Below are 21084 nucleotides of genomic sequence, written 5' to 3'. Positions count from 1 at the left end.
CTCTGTCCCTCTGCAGTGGTTGTATGTTTCGGTTTAAAGTTTGGGTACCGAGTTTGTTATTCTTCTTTTGCTTAACTCTTGTGTTGTTGTCGTACGTTGTGTTTCTGCTGATTGTTGTGTTGTTGTGTTGTTTTGCACACCTGGTCATTGGTCTCTGAACTTCATCTCCCTCTTTCTTCTGTTCTGAGGGTTTGTGAAGGTGTTCCTGGTCTTCCTGCGGAGCTCTGGGCTGGTCTGCTGCTGTGGGCCTTAAAGACCTTAGATGACTTCCTAAACATTTGAATTTTGATTTCATCGATTTTGATTTTATAGAGTCTATAGTTGTACTTACTTACATATATACAAAATGACTGCATGTTACGCACACAATTGTTTGAAAATGTGGAGAATGTGAAAGGGGAAGACACACACTCTCTATGATGACACACTCTACCCACCACCTTCTGTTGTGAGCATTCAGAAACCATTTAAACACGTTTAGCTCCAGACTCTGGTCAGTCGGACAAGCTGCGTTTTGATGAAGCAAACTGTGACCTACAAGGGCGGAAGCCTGTGAAATAAGAAAATGAGTGACTCATCGTCCCAGGCACAAAGGATCTTCGATGATGAGTCTGTGTCACACAAATGTTGTGATGTCATCATAAGAAGACAGGTTGATGGCAGAGGAATAAATAGTCCAGCTGCCAATCATAGAGGCAGTGACATGCCCGACACTGATTGACAGGTGGTGGGTAAAGTCATGTCAGCTGGTTTTTGCTCTACTGATTAGTGTGTGTGGGCCTATGTGTGTATGTGTGTATGTGTGTGTGTGTGTGTGTATGTGCGCGCGCGTGTCCGTGTGTGCCTATGCGTGTGTGCCTATGAGTGTGATCTATCTGTATGTGATGTCACCGTCCACCAATCAGAGGTCAGAGTATAAAGCTGTCAAATGAAGTCTGACATTAAACATGTTCAAGTTCATCCTCATCGGGCCTCTCATTCATACCTCCTCCATGGCCCAACAAACTTGAATTATGGATGTTTCTCAATTATGAAATCAAACAGGTCATTGATTAGACCATGGTCATCACCCCCCTCCCTACACACACACACACACACACACACACACTCACAAACTAAATCTGTCTAAACTGAAAATGGCCAACCAAAACAGTATCAATCTAGTATGCAAAATGGCCGTCAGACCCAAGGAATCCAATGAAGAACAGGTTACAGTGGTGCAGTGTCAACATCAGGCTGACTCGGTAAACTATCATTAACATGAAACCGTCTTGAAACGTGACCTGATCTTAAACATGACAGCATCTTCTCGTGCGGCATGGAGGGAGTCTAATCTGAGCTGAGCGTTAAACCCTGTGTGATGCAGAGGATTGTGGGATTAAAAATAGCTCCAGTATTTTTAGCATGTAAGTCCCGCCGTGTCCTGTGGGGCGGCGCTGTGTTTACGACATGAGAGAATCTTTCAGTCAGAGGGTCATAACTCACACGGCTGTTTGCCGCCTGCCAAACGTCTGCCTGTGTTTTTGACAGAGCTGTAACACTGTCAGACAACATGTATGTGACACATGCACACATATTCACCTGGGAGTCAGCGTACATTTATCTGCTCTCATGTTTGAAGACGACACAGACAGACAGACAGACAGACAGACAGACAGACAGACAGACAGACAGGTGTGTTTGATGTTACACTGGGGGAATCAGTTCAGTTTGAGCTTTAGGTTAAAGTCACCTGACCCCCAAACACATAAGCACACACATGCACTTGAATATATATGTATATAAAGATGCATAACTTGTAAGGGGAATCAAGGTCATTGCATTGCTGTTGTTGTTTGTGTGTGTGAGTGTGTGTGTGGGTGTGTGTGGTGTCACGTGCATATGCGATCATTCTCTTAAACGTTGGGGGCAAAGGTCCAACCAGCACCTGCTGCAAATGGGTGTGAACACACAACCACAGTTATTTTTGTCTGACATGTCACGATGAAGAATCTATGTGTCAAATTTAGTTTCTGTCACGTTCTAAACTTCCTGAAACCCCATCAACAGAAAAACAGCTGTATAAAGAGAAGTGTGGTCCAATCTGAGGTCACATGAGCCTTAGATCCTCCTACATGAACCTTAGATCCTAGATGAGCCATAGATCCTCCTACATGAGCCTTAGATCCTCCATGAACCTTGGATCCTCCATGAACCTTAGATCCTCCTATATGAGCCTTAGATCCTGAATGAACCTTAGATCCTCCTATATGAGCCTAAGATCCTACATGAACCTTAGATCCTACATGAACCTTAGATCCTCCTATATGAGCCTTAGATCCTACATGAACCTTGGATCCTACATGAACCTTAGATCCTACATGAACCTTAGATCCTACATGAACCTTAGATCCTACATGAACCTTAGATCCTCCTATATGAGCCTTAGATCCTACATGAACCTTGGATCCTTCATGAACCTCAGATCCTACATGAGCCTTAGATCCTCCTAAATGAGCCTTAGGTCCTACATGAACCTTAGATCCTACATGAACCTTAGATCCTCCTATATGAACCTAAGATCCTACATGAACCTAAGATCCTACATAAACCTTAGATCCTCCTATATGAACCTAAGATCCTACATGAACCTAAGATCCTACATAAACCTTAGATCCTCCTACATGAGCCTTAGATCCTATACGAGCCATAGATCATCCTACATGAACCTTAGATCCTACATGAGCCTTAGATCCTACATGAGCCTTAGGTCCTCCTATATGAGCCTTAGGTCCTCCTATATGAGCCTTAGATCCAACATGAGCCTTAGATCCTACATGAACCTTAGATCCTACATGAACCTTAGATCCTACATGAACCTTAGATCCTCCTATATGAGCCTTAGATCCTCCTACATGAACCTTAGATCCTCCTATATGAGCCTTAGATCCTGAATGAACCTTAGATCCTCCTATATGAGCCTAAGATCCTACATGAACCTTAGATCCTACATGAACCTTAGATCCTCCTATATGAGCCTTAGATCCTACATGAACCTTGGATCCTACATGAACCTTAGATCCTACATGAACCTTAGATCCTACATGAACCTTAGATCCTACATGAACCTTAGATCCTCCTATATGAGCCTTAGATCCTACATGAACCTTGGATCCTTCATGAACCTCAGATCCTACATGAGCCTTAGATCCTCCTAAATGAGCCTTAGGTCCTACATGAACCTTAGATCCTACATGAACCTTAGATCCTCCTATATGAACCTAAGATCCTACATGAACCTAAGATCCTACATAAACCTTAGATCCTCCTATATGAACCTAAGATCCTACATGAACCTAAGATCCTACATAAACCTTAGATCCTCCTACATGAGCCTTAGATCCTATACGAGCCATAGATCATCCTACATGAACCTTAGATCCTACATGAGCCTTAGATCCTACATGAGCCTTAGATCCTACTTGAACCTTAGATCCTCCTACATGAACCTTAGAACCTACATGAGCCTTAAATCCTCCTACATGAACCTTAGATCCTACATGAGCCTTAAATCCTCCTACATTAGCCTTAGATCCTACATGAGCCTTAGATCCTACTACATGAACCTTAGATCCTACATGAGCCTTAGATCCTACATGAACCTTAGATCCTACATGAACCTTAGATCCTACATGAACCTTAGATCCTCCTATATGAACCTTAGATCCTCCTACATGAACCTTAGATCCCCCTACATGAACCTTAGATCCTACATGAACCTTAGATCCTACATGAGCCTTAGATCCTCCTACATGAACCTTAGATCCTACCTGAGCCTTAGATCCTCCTACATGAACAGTAGATCCCCCTACATGAACCTTAGATCCTACATGAACCTTAGATCCTACATGAGCCTTAGATCCTACATGAGCCTTAGATCCTACATGAACCTTAGATCCTCCTACATGAACCTTAGATCCTACATGAGCCTTAGATCATCCTACATGAACCTTAGATCATCCTACATGAACCTTAGATCCTACATGAGCCTTAGATCCTACATGAACCTTAGATCCTACATGAACCTTAGATCCTACATGAACCTTAGATCCTCCTACATGAATCTTAGATCCCCCTACATGAACCTTAGATCCTACATGAGCCTTAGATCCTACATGAGCCTTAGATCCTACATGAACCTTAAAACCTATAGGAACCTTAGATCCTCCTATATGAGCCTTAGATCCTACATAAAACCTTAGATCCTCCTACATGAACTTTAGATCCTACATGAGCCTTAGATCCTCCTACATGAGCCTTAGATCCTCCTACATGAACCGTAGATCCTCCTACATGAGCCTTAGATCCTACATGAACCTTAGATCCTACCTGAACCTTAGATCCTCCTACATGAACCTTAGATCATCCTACATGAACCTTAGATCCTCCTACATGAACCTTAGATCCTACATGAACCTGAGATCCTACATGAATCTTAGATCCTACATGAATCTTAGATCCCCTCTAAACAGTCGAAATTAAAACAAAGACAGTTTTAACTTCATGTTTGTGTAGTTTTTTTTTTTTTACATGAAACCAAATTCAACATTGATTGTGTGTGTGTGTGTGTGTGTGTGTGTGTGTGTGTCCGTGTCCGCTCCCCGCCCCCCGGCGCTGGGAGGACCGCAGCCACAGTTCCGTGTTCGGCGCTCCGTTTTCTCGCTCTGTCTCTCACACACACACACTCACACACACTCACACGCGCGCGCAGTCACGCGCACGCGCAGAGGAGGAGCTGCCGGTGTCATGGTGGACGCGTTCACGGCATCAGGCGGAGGTGAGACTTTTTGTTTGTGCCCCCCCCCGCCCGCCCCCCCTCGTTCCGCTTCATGTTAACGCAAACTGACGTCTAACCGCCTGCGCGCGCCCCGTCCGCGTCGTACGAAGCTCCCGCAACTTTTACTGTCGATGTGTGTGCGTGCGTGTGTGTGTGTGTGTGTGTGTGCGTGGGTCAGCAAACGAGCACGCGCACTCATTTGGGCGCGTGTGTATATACATTTGGTACATGTGTTATAAATCTGAGTGTTTCTGTCGTCCATTGATGTTATTTTGACATGGATGACGTAGGTGTGTGTGTGTGTGTGTATGTGTGGAGGGGATTTCTGAGCTGCGTACTTCGGTTTCTACAGCACGAGCTGAAGTGAAGCTGAGTTTCCGTGTGTGTGTACTTTGCATCTGTCCTGTGACATTCAATCAATCATGTGGGAGGTATTTTGCTTCGTCATACTATTGTGTGTGTTGTTTGTTTTTAATTTGTGTTGTAAAAAAAATAAACAGTGTAAACATCTGAATGTGATGAAATCATTGATCTGTGATTGATTAGTTCAGCCTGTCTGAGGATCAGTGAGCTCACTTTGGACTCGTCCTGCTTTGATTCATCCATTTTAATGTTGTTTTAAAACAATGACCTGATTTTGTTACGTTTGATTGGTCAGTCAGTTCTCTGACCTCTGACCTGATCACAGACCGAGAGTGTCACAGAGCCCAGCTACGCCAAGTATCCTAGCTAGCAACAAACTGGCCCGACAAGAAGTCGAGTCAAGTGTTCAAAGTGACATGAACACGGTGGCCCTCTTCCTCTTTAACTCTTCACACGCTGCTGCTGTGTAACTAGCTACTTTGTTCCATTTGGATGCCATTTTGTGCCACTGTCTTAGCACAACAGCAATGGGGCCATTTTTCTCAGCATTTGTAAAGCATAATAAATGAATTATACATCATAGGAGGGCTCAGGGTTCATGTAGTGTTTGTAATTTTGTTGTTCTTCAGTGTCCAAGTAAATACAGCTCAGATTCTGGTACGATCCTAGTGACTGCAGGCTTTCACACTGCCAGGATCTGGATTAGGGTCTAGATTAGGATGTGGGTTAGGATCTGGTATGCTATAATGGCAGTTTGTGTACAGTGATGTTAGTATTAACAGAAAGATTGTTTTATATTCACAGAAAAGGTTAATTTCTATTTTTGATGTCCTATATTCCATGCTCAAATACAGTAAATATATATAAGTTATAACATAATAGGTAGACACACCCATCTGCACCTGCTGTGTTGAAGGACACCAGCTGGATCCTTTCAAAGTTCACCTTGTCTCCAACACAGTCTTTGTGTTGATGGACCAGATCAGGGATGTGTCAAAGGTCCTACCAGAGTACACACACACACACACACACACATACACACACACACACAGTGAAAACAGTGGTGGACTTTACCTGCTTACCTCTAAACTGAAACAAACAAACAAATGTATTCAGTAAACTTCCAATGATGGAACCAAAGAGCTGTTCTCCTCTCTGAAGGTCCAGAGGATCCGATCAGATCTGGTCGGTCTCTTTGTTCTGCTTCCCTCATGAACAATCAACTTAAATGACTGTCCCTGTTTTCCTCATCCTCTTCCTCCTCTGCCTCTGCTGAGGTAGGGTTCAGAGAATGAGCTTCAGGGTTTCAGCAGTTCAGAAAAAACTGAAACATCTTATCTTCTCTCTCAAAGGTCAAAGGTCAACTCACACTATGAATGAAGCAGCAGCAGCAATGTCGTCATGGTGATGATGAACACACTGTTGTGAGTTCAACCAAGCAGACGTCACCAACATGCGATCGTTTGCTGACTTTTGACCTGTGGATGAAACATGACCTTCCATCTAAGACAGGAAGTGCTGCCACACGCCCCTTTGCTGTGACTGGTCACCATGGTGACTGTCTGATCTGAACCACAGACCGTTACCTTTGTCTGACCCCGACTTGGCTAACATGGCCGCCAAAGGAAGGAAGCAGTTGGTCAGAGACTTTAACCCTTTCATCACCTGTGACCTGTGCAGAGGTTATCTGATCAAACCAACCACAGTCACAGAGTGTTTACACACCTGTGAGTACGCACACACACTCACACACACACACATGCACACACACACACACACACACACACACACACACTCACTCACACTCACACACACACACACATGCACACATTTGTAGAGATACACACACTCAAACACACACACTCACACGCACTGTAGAGACACACACACACACACTAGAGATATACACACACACAAACACATTTTTTCATTTCATTTTGGACCTTCAGTACAGTGATGTAAGAAGGCTTTGACTGTATGTTGCATACATGTGTCACCATGGTAACACCAGGCTTACAGCCATTACTCTATGGAATAAAGAATTATAATATGATGATATTAAACCACATTAGTTATCTACAGATGTTATTGAACCAAATGAAGGTGCATCACTTTACTTCCTGCTACAAACCTTCTGACTCCATCAGGTTCAGTCAGCAGATCAATAAGTATGTTAGTAATCTGATTACAGCAGGAAGAGACAGCACCAATGTTTAAGACAACACAAACAGCTAGCAAAGTTGGCCAACTTGTGAACCAGCTACTTAACATACATTTACAATCTAAATACATTTCAAAATACGTTTTGCTAAATGTATTTGTACTTTATTTTGGTGCGGAAAATAAAAAACTCTCTCTCTCTCCCTCTTTCTCTCTCTCTTTCTCTCTCTCTCTCTCTCTCTCAACCTCCCTCCCTCTCTGTCTCACTCTCTCTATGTCCCTCCCTCTCTCTCTCTCTCTCTCTCTCACTCTGTCTCCTTCCCCTCTCCTCCTCTCTGTCTCTCCATCCCTCCCTCTCTCACTCTCTCTATGTCCCTCCCTCTCTCTCTCTCCCTCTCTCTCTCACTCTGTCTCCTTCCCCTCTCCTCCTCTCTGTCTCTCCATCCCTCCCTCTCTCTCTCTCTCCCTCCCTCTCACTCTCTCTCCCTCCCTCCCTCTCTGTCTCCACGTGTTGGGTGTGTTCAGTCTGTAAGAGCTGTATTGTGCAGCATTTCGAGGAGAGTAACGACTGCCCTAAGTGTGGTGTTCAGGTGCATGAGACAAACCCACTGGAGATGCTCAGGTGATCTCATCCTCCTCATCATCACTATCCTCCTTCAGAATACTTCATAATTATCATCATCATCATCATCATCAATCCGTTTCAATGTTTTTGTCCAAGAGATGGAGAATGAGAATCTGAATTATTGTTTTGATGATGTAATGATGAACACTTTGTTGTTTCACAAAAACGATTTCCTCACTGAAGATGAAACAAAGCTCCTCCTCCTCCTCCTCCTCCACTCTTCCTCTCTTTCAGGATTGACAACACTCTAGAGGAAATCATCTTCAAGTTGGTTCCAGGACTCAGACAAAGTGAGTTTGTGTCCTAGTCGGCCCCACGTGTGTGTGTGTGTGTGTGTGTGTGTGTAAACGTGTGTGCTTTCTGTGTCTGTGCCCCAGGAGAGGAGCAACAGGAGCTTGAGTTCTGGAGGAAGAAGCAGCCCAAAGAACACGGAACACAGGGTGAGACATCACATATGAGCTCACACACACACACACACAAACACACACACAAGGGTTCAGGACCTTCAGTTCACCGAACTTCTACTGTGAATGAGAAAGTTCACAAAAATGTCTCAAGCCACAAAAAACAAAAAAATCTTGGTTCTTGAAAATTCTACCAGCTGATTGTGATGTAATGGAATTCCCTGCTGTCTGTGTGTGTGTGTGTGTGTGTGACCTGCAGTAGAGATCCTGAGGTGTCAGAGGCTCGTCCTTCCTGATGCTGGTGGAGGTTGTCACAGTGATGATGGTGATGGTGGTGATGAAGACTTCCACAGGAGTGACCCTCAGATCGCGGTCTGTCTGGACTGTCTGCAAAACAACACGGGACAGAGTGGCGAGCCGGCGAGCGTCACGGTCTGTGGTGTGTGTGTGTGTGTGTGTGTGTCTGTGTGTGTGTGTGTGTGTCATCTTATTTAATCAGGTTTCTTTCATCCAATCAGGATCTAATGAAGAGGTTCATCCGTTGCTCCAGTCGCGTAACCGTGGGAACAATTAAGAAGTTTCTCAGTCTTAAGCTCAAGCTGCCGAGTTCTTATGAGGTGAGACACACACACACACACACACACACACACACACACACAATTAACTTTAATTTATATAACACCAAATCACAACAAACTTTATCTCAAGGTACAGAGAGCGTTTAAACACACACACACACACACACACACACACACACACACACACACACACACACACACAGACACTGTCCCTTGTGATGTCACTTCCTTTGGTTTTATTGTTTGCTTCCTGTGTGTGTTCAGCTGGACGTCTTGTGTAACGGGGAGATCATGGGACGCGATCACACGCTGGAGTTCATCTACATGACTCGATGGAGGCTGCACGGACACAGCGTAAGGCCGTGCCCACTTCCTCTGTGTGTGTGTGTGTGTGTGTGTGTGTGCGTGTGTGTTTACAGAACCAATATGTCTGATCCTCTGTGGATCATCTGATCCATCATCAATGAGAGCCAATGAGCGAGGAGAGAAAAGAACAAAACAAGTGGAAACCTGCAGAGAGCTGCAGTAATGACACGCTCACACACACACACACACACACACACAGGCACGCACACACTCACGCACTCACACACATGCACGCAGACAAGCACGCACACACACCCGCAGGCACGCACACACACACGCACTCACACACACACACATGCACGCAGACACGCACGCACGCACGCACACACACTCACACACACACACGCGCGCGCGCACGCACACACTCACACACGCACACACGCGCACACATTTCTTCCAGCTGCAGGATCCAGTTTCACCAGTTTATCCAGAACCTCTAACCAATCATGCAACGCAGCAGAATTCACTCTGCGTTTTCACTCAGTGTAAGGTTAACATGATGCTGCTTGTAGCTGCTTTGGTTTTTCACTCGTGTTTCCTGTTGGCTTTGCTTTCCAGACGTATCCCATGGTTCTGGAGTATCGACCACGGATCGACTTTGGCTGAACAGAAGCTAGAGCAGAGGATCACACACACACACACACACACACACACACAGACACACACAGGGACAGAGTAAATGTATTTTTGTACAGATTCAGATGAAGGTACAGAGTTTGATGCTCTATAGAATAATATAACATCTTGTTTGTGCCTCAGATATCTTCACCTGTAGATTAAATGTTGATTTTCTACGACTGAAGAAAGATTTTGTCCGTTTTTATTTGTTGGAAGAGAAACATTTTGTAATTTAACAAAGCTAATATGGTGGACATGTGTCCTCGTCTGTCCACTTCACGTGTCCTCGTCTGTCCACTTCCTCCCTCTGGGCTCTACAATCACTTTGTCCCTTTGAGACTGAGCCTGAGGCGTAATATAAGAGGACTGAGCCTGAGCCTGATGCCATGTGTGAGGAGACTGAGCCTGATTCTACACCCATGATGCTAATGCTAACGATGGAAGTTTGTGTCCTCATCAATATGTAAGTGCAGACGTGTGATCAGCTGATCCTGATTAGATGACCTGATGACATCATCAGAGACAGAGTGAAGCTGTTTCCTCGCCTGCTGGCCTCTCCTGGTACTGCGGCTCTGGGTGGTGAAGGTGGAGGCCAGATGGCTCTGACCTCTGACACCATGATGTCGTGTTTCAGATGAGCTCGCTCACTGTCAGCTGATCTCTCGCTGTCACTCGGCTCCTTTTTGGGGAATGTGTCACGAGCCGGTCAGACGGGTGACAACTGACCCAGATACCAAAGGAGTGACAGCATCACTGCACACGGCTGTGGGTCAAAGGTCATTCAGATGTTAAAGGAGGCCAGAGGCCAAGAGGTGGAGTGTGTAAGAGTGTTCATTCTGTGTGCGTGTGTGTGTGTGGGGGGGGGGGCTCAGCTTTAGTCCAGCTTAGCATAATGACTGGAAACAGAAGGAAACTACCAGCACTGTCACAGTCGGTCTGTCTGTCTGTCTGTCTGATCATATTCAGAGTTTAAAAACACACAAACACAAATATTCATGGTAAGTGTAATATGAACTCTGTCATCACGTTGAAACATGAAGTGAAACAGAAATAGACTGATTCACTGATTCATCAGCATATAAGTGTGTGTGTGTGTGTGTGTGTGTGTTACTGAGAAACAGGTGTTTTTCTGGAATAGAAAGATGACAGACGCCTCTGACAGGAAGTGTGCGTGTTTTATGACAGCAGGTGTGTGACAGCATGTCATACATATGTGAAACATGCTTTAACTTCATAGCTCATGTAACATGGTCTGGGTGTGTGTGTGTGTGTGTTTCCCGACAGCTGCTGAACAGCTGAAATGTATTGCAATATATACAGATTATTAGCTGATTTAATAAAAGAAGTACACAGTCGCAAAAAACGTGAGTGCAGAGGAATAAACAGGAAACGTGAAGTAATTCAGTGTGTGTGTGTCTGTAGTATTTTAATAGTACACACACATCTGAAGCACATCATGTGAACAGGAAGTGACAATGCAGCTTTTATGTTTCAAAACATTTCTTGTTCAAAATGTGGTTTCACAATAAAAGCCTCCTCCCGCCTCGATCATCATCATCATCAATGCAGAGGTCTTGTACTTTACTTTACTGTACTTTACTGATTCACAGCAGTGAGCTGTCAATCATTAGATCAGTCAGACCTCCGAACTTAACGGAAGCTGAACTTCACTTCGTATCACTCCGCCAACAGTATGTTACGGCTATAAAGCGAACTGGCGACATCTTGTGGCGATCGTTCAGTAACTGCATAAACCACCGCTTCTTTCACACACGCGCTCGCACGCACACACACACACACACACACACACACACGCGCACACCGCACCGCATCGCCTCGCCTCAGTGTTTTTCAACCTTTTTTGAGCCAAGGCACATTTTTCACATTAAAGAAATCCTAATACGACAAATTAAGTGAAGTTGGATAATTTCCCACGGCACACCTGACGCGATCTCTCACACTAGTGTGCCGCGGCACAGTGGTTACTGCTCTACGGTTTCCTCCGAAGAACTCCATTACCCACAATGCAACTCTCCAACCGCGGCATAAAAATGACATCCATCAGCATACTCAAGATATTAACTATATAAAAGGAAAATAAAGATAATCCAATATTACACTTTTCTTAATGTTGAAACAAACTCAAAACAACATCAAGACTCCGCTTCCTCTCATGAGTGAAAGATCAAACATCCCGTTTCTGAAACTGTACTGACCCACTCAGTGCTGCAGGTTAAAGTTACACACACACACACACACACACACACACACACGCACATACATAGATACACACACAGACACACACAGACACACACATACACAACATACATACATATAGGCACACACACTCTCTCTCTCCCTTCTCCCCCTCCTCTCTCTCTCTCCCTCTCTCTCCCTCTCTGTCTCTCTCCCTCTCTCTCTCTCTCTCTCTCTCTCTCTTTTGTCGCTCTCCCCCCTCCTCTCTCTCTCCCCCCTCCTCTCTCTCCCTTCTCCCCCACCCCTCTCTCTCTCCTCCCCCCTTTTGATGTCTCCTCCTCCTCCAAACATGGCGCTATTTCTCCTCTCCTCCTCTCCCCTCTCTCTCTCTCTCTCTCTCTCCACTAACTGTGACGCGTTTTAAACCGGATTTAAAACTTAAACTCCGTTCCTCTTTGGGGAACTTTCGTCTGTCTTCGCCTCTCTCGGCTCGGCTCGGCTCGGCTTGGCTCGGCTCGGAGCTCCCACCTGTCTGCTGCTTTATTTGGTGACGATGTGATCGTTGTTGTGTATTTCGTGAAATAACGAATGATGACGACGACGACGATCACGATCATGATGATGATGACGATGATGGTGATGTGCATGAGGAAGAGGAGCGCTCTGGCTGACCTTCACTGAACCGGGAATTAATAATCGTTCATCGGTCCGAAGATGGACGAGCATTCAGACAAACTGCCTCCGATCAGTCACATCTGCGCTGCTGTGGTAAGAAAACAAACATCGTTTTTCTTCTTTCAGGCACTAAAGAGTTAAATGTGTTTTCCCTCATAGAGTGACGTCAGCAGCTTTCACCTCCACCCAGATGTTTTCTCACATAGATCTTCTAATAATGACAGCATCACGTAATTAAGCGTTTTCAATATCATAGTTTTGTGGTCCATGTTAGAAAGAATCCGACTGTTTGCTCTTTAGTTTAGAGTGAGGAATCAATAACATGCTTCTCCATTCTTATTTCCAAAGTATTTGGACAAAAGTATTCATTTGAACTGAATGAGTTGGATTGAAGGTTATGCAACATTAAAGTGTTTTAGTTTGAAAAACCTGCTGAGGTTCAGAAGGGAAGCAGGATTTTTGTTTCTGTGTGGAAAAAGTGATCATGTTTCATAAGAAAGATGAAATAATGATGTCATCGCTGTGTTTAGAGTGAAGCAGGAACGTTCACCAATAAACACGATGTTCATCTGGAAACATCTCAACCTGCTGAGCTCCAAACAGCCGTTAGGACCTCATACAGATATATACGACTATAACTGTAACTATAACTATATAACTATGTAACTATATATAAAACAGATACGGCAGGAATTAATGCAACATTAACATTTCTCACAACTTGGGTTTAATTGATTTTGAATAAATCGTCTGCTGATGATGTCATTTCCTGTGCCAGGGTTTGGGCCGAGGAGCCAAGCAGTCCTTCCCGTTGCTTAGCAACTTCTTCACCACACAGAACCAGAGGAGGGAGACGCGGGGGCGGGGCTTCACAAGCAGCACAGTGGGCCCCCTGGGGCTCCGGCACGGTGAGTTCAGGGCCCCTCACTCGGAACCACAGACCCCTAAATCTGAAGAAGAAGAAGAAGAATAGTTAAAAATCAAAGATTTCAGTGGCTTTAAATTCAAGCTGACAGACAAGCGTTCTGATTTGCTGATGGTGTCCATGTTGAATAAATATAGATCAGGCGCTGCATTAAATACAATCATTACAGTGTGAATGATTCACTTTAACATGCTGAGGAAATAAACACAAACGCTGCCAAGCCAACACAGGACAGGAAGCTTCATCATCATCATCCTCATTACATCATATTGATCCTCCTTTTACCTCAGCGCTGCCTTCACTGACTCGCTGAGTCATGGGCAGTAATGATGTGTTACTTCCTGTGTTTACAATGTAGTGACTGTATATGCTGAGCTCACATAGTGTTTATGCGGCCATGTTGTCATGGTAACAGGGAAATAAAAATGAAGCAATGGAGAGGGCAGAAGTTTAATGAGAAAACTCCCTCAGCTTCACTTTTCCTTGATTTCTGTTGAATAACTTCCAGTGTTATGAGCTCAAACATTCCCCTGTAGAAGTGAACTTTAGTGGATTTGTTTCACTCCAAAGATTTAAGATCAAAAAGAAGAAAATGTGAACATAGAAATGAAATCAAGCAGCAGAAGACTTCACACAGTAAGTGACGGCAATTGTTATGAAATCTTGCAATAAAAGGGAACAAACAACATTGACAAATAAAATGACACAAACAGCAAAGAAGACGAGGGGTCCTCTTCATCCTCTTCACATCAACGCCAAGAGCTCAGAAACGTGACAGGAGGAGGAGGAGGTAGTGAAGGTGGCCCTCCTGATTAAAGGGTGTCGTGACAACCAGGACGCGCTGCTGTCAGGACGTAATTGGTCAAAGGACAGGCTGACAAAAGGGGGGGCGGGGGGTTGAAGAGGATGAAGGGCATTTATTAACTCCAGGGGGAAACTGTTCCCATAGCAACTCAGACTCAAGGTGCGGGAACAACGGATGTGCAAAATATATCCAAAAAAGAATAAAATGATATAGACATGAGAATGAAACGAGAACCACAGGTAAACAAAAACACTGACTACAACTTCATGCAAGAATGAGACCTCAGGTCTTCAGTTGTCCTGAGCATTAAGGACTGAAAGCAGTAACAAAAAAGGGTTTGGCCACCGACTCATTACACCAACAGGAGCTTTTATGACATCCCTAACTCTAACTCTAACTCTAACTCTAACCCTAACCCTAACCCTAACTCTAACACTAACTCTAACTCTAACTCTAACTCTGACTCTTACTCTAACTCTAACTCTAACTCTTACTCTTACTCTAACCCTGTGGATATATGGACCCTATACCTCATCTGACCCTATGGAGTTGGTTCCCCTTTGTAGCTACAGTATAACAGCTTCCACTCTTCTGTGAAGGCTTCGTCTAGATCTGTGTGTCTGTGGAAGTTTGGATTCATCCAGAGGAGCATTTGTGAGGTCTCACACTGATGCTGGATCTGTTCTAGTTCATCCCAAAGGTGTTGGATGGGTTTGAGGTCGGGGCTCTGTGCAGGCCAGTCAAGTTCTTCCACACCAAACCTTTATGGACCTTGCTTTGTGAACTGGGGCAGAAAAGAGGCTTCCCCAAACTGTTCTGTTCAAAAATGTCTTGGTGAGCTGAAGCATTAAGATGTCCCTTCACTGGAACTAAGGGGCCGAGACCCCACAGCATCCCTCATCGTTCCTCCAGCAGGGTCACAGTCAGACAGACTTTCTCTCTGACTCTCTCTCTCTTTCTCTCTCCGTCTCTCTACCTGTCTCTCTCTCTGTCTCTCTACCTGTCTCTCTCTCTGTCTCTCTGTCTGTCTCTCTGTCTGTCTCTCTGTCTGTCTCTCTGTCTCTCTCTGTGTCTCTGTGTCTCTGTGTCTCTGTCTCTCTCTTTCTCAAAGCTGCTGGAAGACAGAATGAAACCTCTTCCTGTTTATCTTCAGCTCCCTCAATGCACCTATGCAGGCCTGCTTCTGACAGTTACCATGGAGACAGACACAATAGGAAGCTAAATATAAAGTGAAAGGAAGGAGAAGGAGGATGGATGACACACCTGCCATCCTTCTCAAACACACCTAGTACGTCAGTGATCTCTCTCTCTCTCTCTCTCTCTCTCTCTCTCTCTCTCTCTCTCTCTCTGTCTCTCTCTCTCTCTACCCCTGGGCTCTCATCCAGTGAGAGAGCTTCCTCCGATCTGCAGTGAAGTCCGTCAGAAGCAGCGTATCTCCATCGACACTTTACCTCCAGAGGTCAAAGCTCCATTTCCTTGTGACCCCATCATCCCTCTACGCACCAAAACCACCAAAGAGTTCCAGTGAGTCCCTGACCCTGATGTGGACCTTACTCACTCACACACATAACACTTCTTCCTCTGAATCCGTACCATTAACATGTGACCTACAGAGAGTTCTACAGTCATTGTGTCCTTGGACCTAGTTCACTCACTGGATCTGGATCAATATCCTGATCTGTTTGAGTTGCATCCTGCATGAGGTGTTTGTGTGTGTGTGTATGTGTGTGTGTGACTAGGGAGGAAATGGAGCGTGCCATCCAATCAGGTGATTGGAAGGAGGTCAGAGAGTTTTTCCTGACAACGTTTGACTCCTTCATCGAGATCAACGCTGCCTTCAAGGTATCTCACACACACACACACACGCACACACACACGCACACACGCACACATGCACACACTGGACTGTGATCTGAAACTCAATTACAAATCCAAGTAAGATGAATATGTCTGTGACGTTATAAAAATCTCTCTCTCTCTCTCTCTCTCTCTCTCTCTCTCTCTCTCTCTCTCTCTCTCTCCCAGCGTGAGGCGAATGGATCCTTTAAAACAATAGATGACTCAGGAGTTAACGCAAAGTTTGTCAATGCTGTTTATGACGCACTGCCCAATACAGTGAGAACACACACACACACACACACACACACACACACACACACACACACACACACACACACACACACCTCTTGAACAGGAAGGTGATGTAATGACCATTTACATCATCATCCATTAGAGTTCAAACTCTTTGTGCCATATGAATCAGAGATTGTCACTAAAATCTGTCCTCTGTGTGTACGTGCGCGCGTGTGTGTGTGTGTGTGTGTGTGTGCGCGTGTGTGTGTGTGTAGCCTCAGGACATCCAGAAGTCCGTGTTGAAAGGAATCATCAACAGCCTGCTGAGGGAGTGGAAGGGGTGAGACTCCCTTTACTTTAACTTTGCTGCTTATTACTGCCACCAGCTGGCTTCTATAGGGATTACAGCAATACGTTTCTCCCTTAGGTCCTAGTAAATAAGCACGAGATGGAGATGGTGATTGGTCAGTTTGGCCAGGGGGCGGAGCTATGAGTTACAGTCTGTCTTCTTATTTTCAGGCCACGAACTAAAGATGACCTGAGAGCTTATTTCATCCTGGTTCAGGTGAGACACACACACACACACGCACACACGCACAGGGTAGTGGGGTAACAGTTTAAGAAACAGTGACAGTTTCTGTGTGTGTGTGTGTGTGTGCGTGTGTGTGTAGAACTCCCTGTATTCCAGCACCAGCACCTTTGTGATCTATGCTCACCTGTTGAGGCAGATCGCAGCCTTGTCTGAGGCCGACCATCACTTCCTGGTTCACTGGCTTAAAAAGTAAGACCCTGTGTGTGTGTGTGTGTGTGTGAGTGAGTGAGTGAGTGAGTGAGTGAGTGAGTGAGTGAGTGAGTGAGTGAGTGCCTTGGTCATCATCATTACTGTGTGTGTGTGTGTGTGTGTGTGTGTGTGTGTGTGTGTGTGTGTGTGTGCTTGCAGGCTGTCTGTCAGGCGCTTTAAGCAGCTGGTTGAACGTCTCCTGCACTTCATTTCTACTCGTCTGTTTCCTGTTGAACTGGATGAACTTCCTCCTCTCAACAAGTGTTCATGGTGGATCCCATCAGCAACCAAAGTGCTCGCACTGTTTAGTGAGTCACACACACACACACACACACACACACACACACACACTCTAGCAACCTTTTTTTATTTGTTGTTCTTATCTTTCAGAATGTATATTTATGATGTATTATTATATATATTGATCTGTTATTTGAAGTTATTTGACTGTATTGACACCGTTTTTGTATTTCTGTATTTATTTTTGCACAATTGTTTTTAACCCTCCTCCTCCTCCTCTTCATCAGATGCAGCCAACAGCATCTCCTCTCCTCCCATCATGCCTTTCACCGACTTCTACAACATGGCCCTGGAGCACGTGGACTTCATGGAGGAATACAGGACCTGGCAGAACTACGGCAACTCCAACAGGTCACAGTGTGTGGGTGTGCGTGCGTGTGTGTGTGTGTGTGTGTGTGTGTGCAGCCGTGATGACATTGTGACTGATCAGCTGATTGAACCTGTGTACCTGTCAGTTTAATCATGAATGATCTTTACATCCTCACATCAGGTTGTAAAGTAAACTGGAGCTGGTCTCATTGTGTTGTTATTGTGTTGTTATTTTGCTCCTCAGGTTTTCTTTCTGCCAGTTTCCCTTCATCCTGTCCACAGTGGTGAAAAAGTCTATCATCCAGAAAGATTCAGAGCAGCAGATGATCAAGCAGGCCAGAGTGAGACACACACACGCACGCAAACACACACTCTCTCACTCACTCACTCACAAGCACACGCTCACTCACTCACTCTCACTCACTCACACACAAGCACACGCTCACTCACCCACTCTCACTCACTCACTCACTCACAAGCACACGCTCACTCACTCACTCTCACTCACTCACACACAAATGCACACGCTAGCACACCCACGCACTCTCATTCACAAACTCACACACACACATGCACACACATGTGCGTACTCTCACTCACTCACACACACATGCACACACAAGCACACCCACGCACTCTCACTCACACACATTTGGAAGGACCGTTCCTTGTTTACCAATAAGAAACTGTAAACTTTTCTGGAATTGGAATTTTACAAAAATATATGAACTCTCTTTTGTGCAAATATACAGACTTGAACTGTGTGTGTGTGTGTGTGTGTGTGTGTGTGTGTGTGTGTGTGTGTGTGTGTGTGTCTGGTGGGCAGCAAAGTCTGGTGAGTAAAGTTTCTCGCAGGCAGAGAGTCGACATGAATCTGTTGTTCCTAAACATTAAAGTACGACGAGCACAACTGCTGAGCGACTCACTGGATGAGGTCAGAACACACACACACACACACACACACACACACACACACACACACACACACACACACACACACACACCTTCCAAGACTTTCCCTAACCGTTCCAGATCTTTCCAAACATTGAAGTTAACCCTTTGTTGGTCTGAACTTTGTTACAGCAGCAAAGTGGAAAACATTAAATGGCATTCAGCCCAACAGAAGTAGAACAATACCACTACAACTTTTCAGATTTCCATTGGAATGCTTTGCACCAGTGACTTTACTTTGCACCCCAAACCCCCTGCAGTTGATGAGGAAGAGGAGCGACCTGAAGAAGAAGCTAAGGGTGACCTTTGTTGGGGAGGCGGGGCTTGATATGGGCGGTCTGACCAAAGAGTGGTTCCTGCTTCTGCTTAGGCAGATCTTCAACACTGACTTTGGTAAGGGGACTCTCCTCCTCCTCCTCCTCCTCCTCCTCCTCCTCCTCCTTCCCCCTCTGCTCCTCCTCATCCTCCTTTTCTGCTCCTCCTCTTCCTCATCCTCCTCCTCCTTCTTTTCTGCTCCTCCTCTTCCTCCTCCTCTTCCTCCTCCTCCTCTTCTTACTCTTCCTCCTACTTCTGCATCTTCTGTTCTTCCTCTTCCTCCTTCTCCTTCTTCCTCTTCTGATCCTCCTCCTCTTCCTCATCTCCTCCTCCTTCTCCTCCTCCTCCCTTTTCTCCTCCTCCTCTTCCTCCTCCTCCTTCCTCCCTCCTCCTCTCCCCCTCCTTCTTTTCTCCTGTTCATCTGTGATCTTGTAGTTGTTGGGATCAAAGACCTTATAGACAGAAACATGTGATGACCGATTAAGCGGTTGATTGATTGATTGATTGATTGCTGCATTCAGCAGATGATGCATGGTCCTCATTGTAATTGGCTGTAGATGGGTGATGTCATGTTGTTTGTGTGTTCAGGGATGTTTTCCTACCTGAAGGATTCAGGCTGTCATTGGTTCAGCAGCTGGAAATGTGACAACTACTCAGAGTTCCAGTTAGTTGGGACTGTATCCTTCATGTTTACATCCACACACACACACACACACACACATTCACACACACACACACACACACACACACACACACACGTGCATCTGTGTGTGTTCGTTTCTCCTTAACCTGCTTGGAACAGCTGATGGGCTTAGCAGTTTACAACAGCATCGCTCTGGACATCCACTTTCCTCTGTACTGCTACAGGTACCAGTGTGTGTGTGTGTGTGTGTGTGTGTGTGTGTTTGTGCGCGTTCATGCAGTTTCCAAAGTGACCTTTGCCCTTTCCTTACAGGAAGCTCCTCACCCCACCTACTATACCATGTGATCAAAATTCCCTGGTTGGCATGGCAACGGCCACCCTGGAAGATCTGCAGCTGATTATGCCGGTAAGATTGAGGATGTTTAGTCTTTGGTTTGAATCCCAGTCAGAGTGATGACTGCTGAACGGTCACGTTTCTTTACTGTGATAAATGTCACCATCTAGTGGTAAGAACAGCTCACTGCAGCAGGAGACGCAAGAGCAGCTGATGTCATCAAACAAATGCTTTAACTGTAACTTTAAGTGTTTGATTAAATGTTTATATATACAAGCTTTGATCAGAAGCCAAACAGAGAGCAGCAAACAAGTAAACAAAGAAGTGTTGGGCGGATCTCTAGAGACACGAGGTGATGCATGTGTGTGCGTATGAATCAGTGTGTTCAGTTCAAATAAACCATCAAGGTAAACACAGATAGAAACTTTAATATGTAAAAACTGTTTCTCTCCTGCATATCTTTCCATTTCAGCCTCAGCCACTAGAGGGAACCAGAGTCAAATGATTGCTCTCCCAAAGCCTCCAAATCTTCTGCATCTAAATTTAACTTCATCTGCAGTTGGGTTATCACATTCACATCCAGCACATGGCCGTGTGTCTGTGTGTGTGTGTGTGTGTGTGTGTGTGTGTGTGTGTGTGTGTGTGTGTGTGTGTGTGTGTGTCTGTGTGTGTGTGTGTGTGTGTGTGTGTGTGTGTGTGTAGGAGCTGGCTAATGGTTTGGCAGAGCTGCTGAGCTACGAGGGAAACGTAGAGGAAGACTTCTACCTCACCTTCCAAGTATGAAGCTCCGCCCCCTCTCACCAAATTTCTGTGTTATTATAATCAAATTTTGTTTCCTGAATGTGAA

The 21084-nt window shown here is 45.1% G+C and overlaps 2 protein-coding genes across 4 annotated transcripts in view; both read left to right on the top strand.

The window, feature by feature from the left end:
* Positions 1-4671: 4671 nt before the first annotated feature.
* LOC142990642 (polycomb group RING finger protein 5-A-like) lies at positions 4672-10116 on the top strand. Of its 2 annotated transcripts, none has more exons than XM_076140486.1 (10): positions 4672-4816; positions 6532-6603; positions 6692-6906; positions 7865-7961; positions 8199-8254; positions 8342-8404; positions 8628-8800; positions 8887-8985; positions 9211-9300; positions 9871-10116. In XM_076140486.1, exons 3-10 carry the CDS (start codon positions 6792-6794, stop codon positions 9916-9918), a joined length of 741 nt encoding a protein of 246 aa, XP_075996601.1. In that variant the 5' UTR covers positions 4672-4816; positions 6532-6603; positions 6692-6791; the 3' UTR covers positions 9919-10116. The 2 variants fall into 2 exon arrangements, with proteins under 2 accessions (XP_075996601.1, XP_075996600.1); XM_076140485.1 differs by having other exon boundaries at positions 6688-6906.
* Positions 10117-12437: 2321 nt separating this feature from the next.
* hectd2 (HECT domain containing 2) overlaps positions 12438-21084 on the top strand; it is a 14413-nt gene continuing 5766 nt past the window's right edge. For both annotated transcript variants that reach the window (XR_012960815.1, XM_076140461.1), the window contains exons 1-17: positions 12438-12894; positions 13580-13709; positions 15917-16055; positions 16271-16373; positions 16557-16646; positions 16880-16944; positions 17124-17169; positions 17276-17385; positions 17545-17693; positions 17913-18036; positions 18239-18335; positions 18821-18928; positions 19206-19338; positions 19849-19937; positions 20063-20127; positions 20216-20309; positions 20940-21014. Coding sequence is in view for 1 of the 2 variants with exons in the window: in XM_076140461.1 (XP_075996576.1) it covers positions 12841-12894; positions 13580-13709; positions 15917-16055; positions 16271-16373; positions 16557-16646; positions 16880-16944; positions 17124-17169; positions 17276-17385; positions 17545-17693; positions 17913-18036; positions 18239-18335; positions 18821-18928; positions 19206-19338; positions 19849-19937; positions 20063-20127; positions 20216-20309; positions 20940-21014 (1671 nt within the window). In the remaining variant the exon portion in view is untranslated. The remainder of the gene's footprint in view (positions 12895-13579; positions 13710-15916; positions 16056-16270; positions 16374-16556; positions 16647-16879; positions 16945-17123; positions 17170-17275; positions 17386-17544; positions 17694-17912; positions 18037-18238; positions 18336-18820; positions 18929-19205; positions 19339-19848; positions 19938-20062; positions 20128-20215; positions 20310-20939; positions 21015-21084) is intronic.

The sequence above is a fragment of the Genypterus blacodes genome, unplaced genomic scaffold, assembly GCF_046128005.1.
Source record: "Genypterus blacodes isolate CSIRO-AG114 ecotype Tasmania unplaced genomic scaffold, CSIRO-AGI_Gbla_v1 ptg000628l_1, whole genome shotgun sequence".
NCBI classification, from domain to species: domain Eukaryota; kingdom Metazoa; phylum Chordata; class Actinopteri; order Ophidiiformes; family Ophidiidae; genus Genypterus; species Genypterus blacodes.
The sequence above is the reverse complement of the archived record's forward strand: the minus strand, read 5'-3'. Positions and strand labels throughout refer to the sequence as shown.

What these genes read in the sequence shown, in the direction of transcription:
- LOC142990642 (XM_076140486.1), top strand. Translation starts at nt 6,792, where the DNA reads ATGGCCGCCAAAGGAAGGAAGCAGTTGGTCAGAGACTTTAACCCTTTC. An exon ending in AACCCACTGGAGATGCTCAG is followed by an intron (nt 7,962 to 8,198) that starts GTGATCTCATCC and finishes CCTCTCTTTCAG; the next exon opens with GATTGACAACACTCTAGAGG. An exon ending in CAAAGAACACGGAACACAGG is followed by an intron (nt 8,405 to 8,627) that starts GTGAGACATCAC and finishes TGTGACCTGCAG; the next exon opens with TAGAGATCCTGAGGTGTCAG.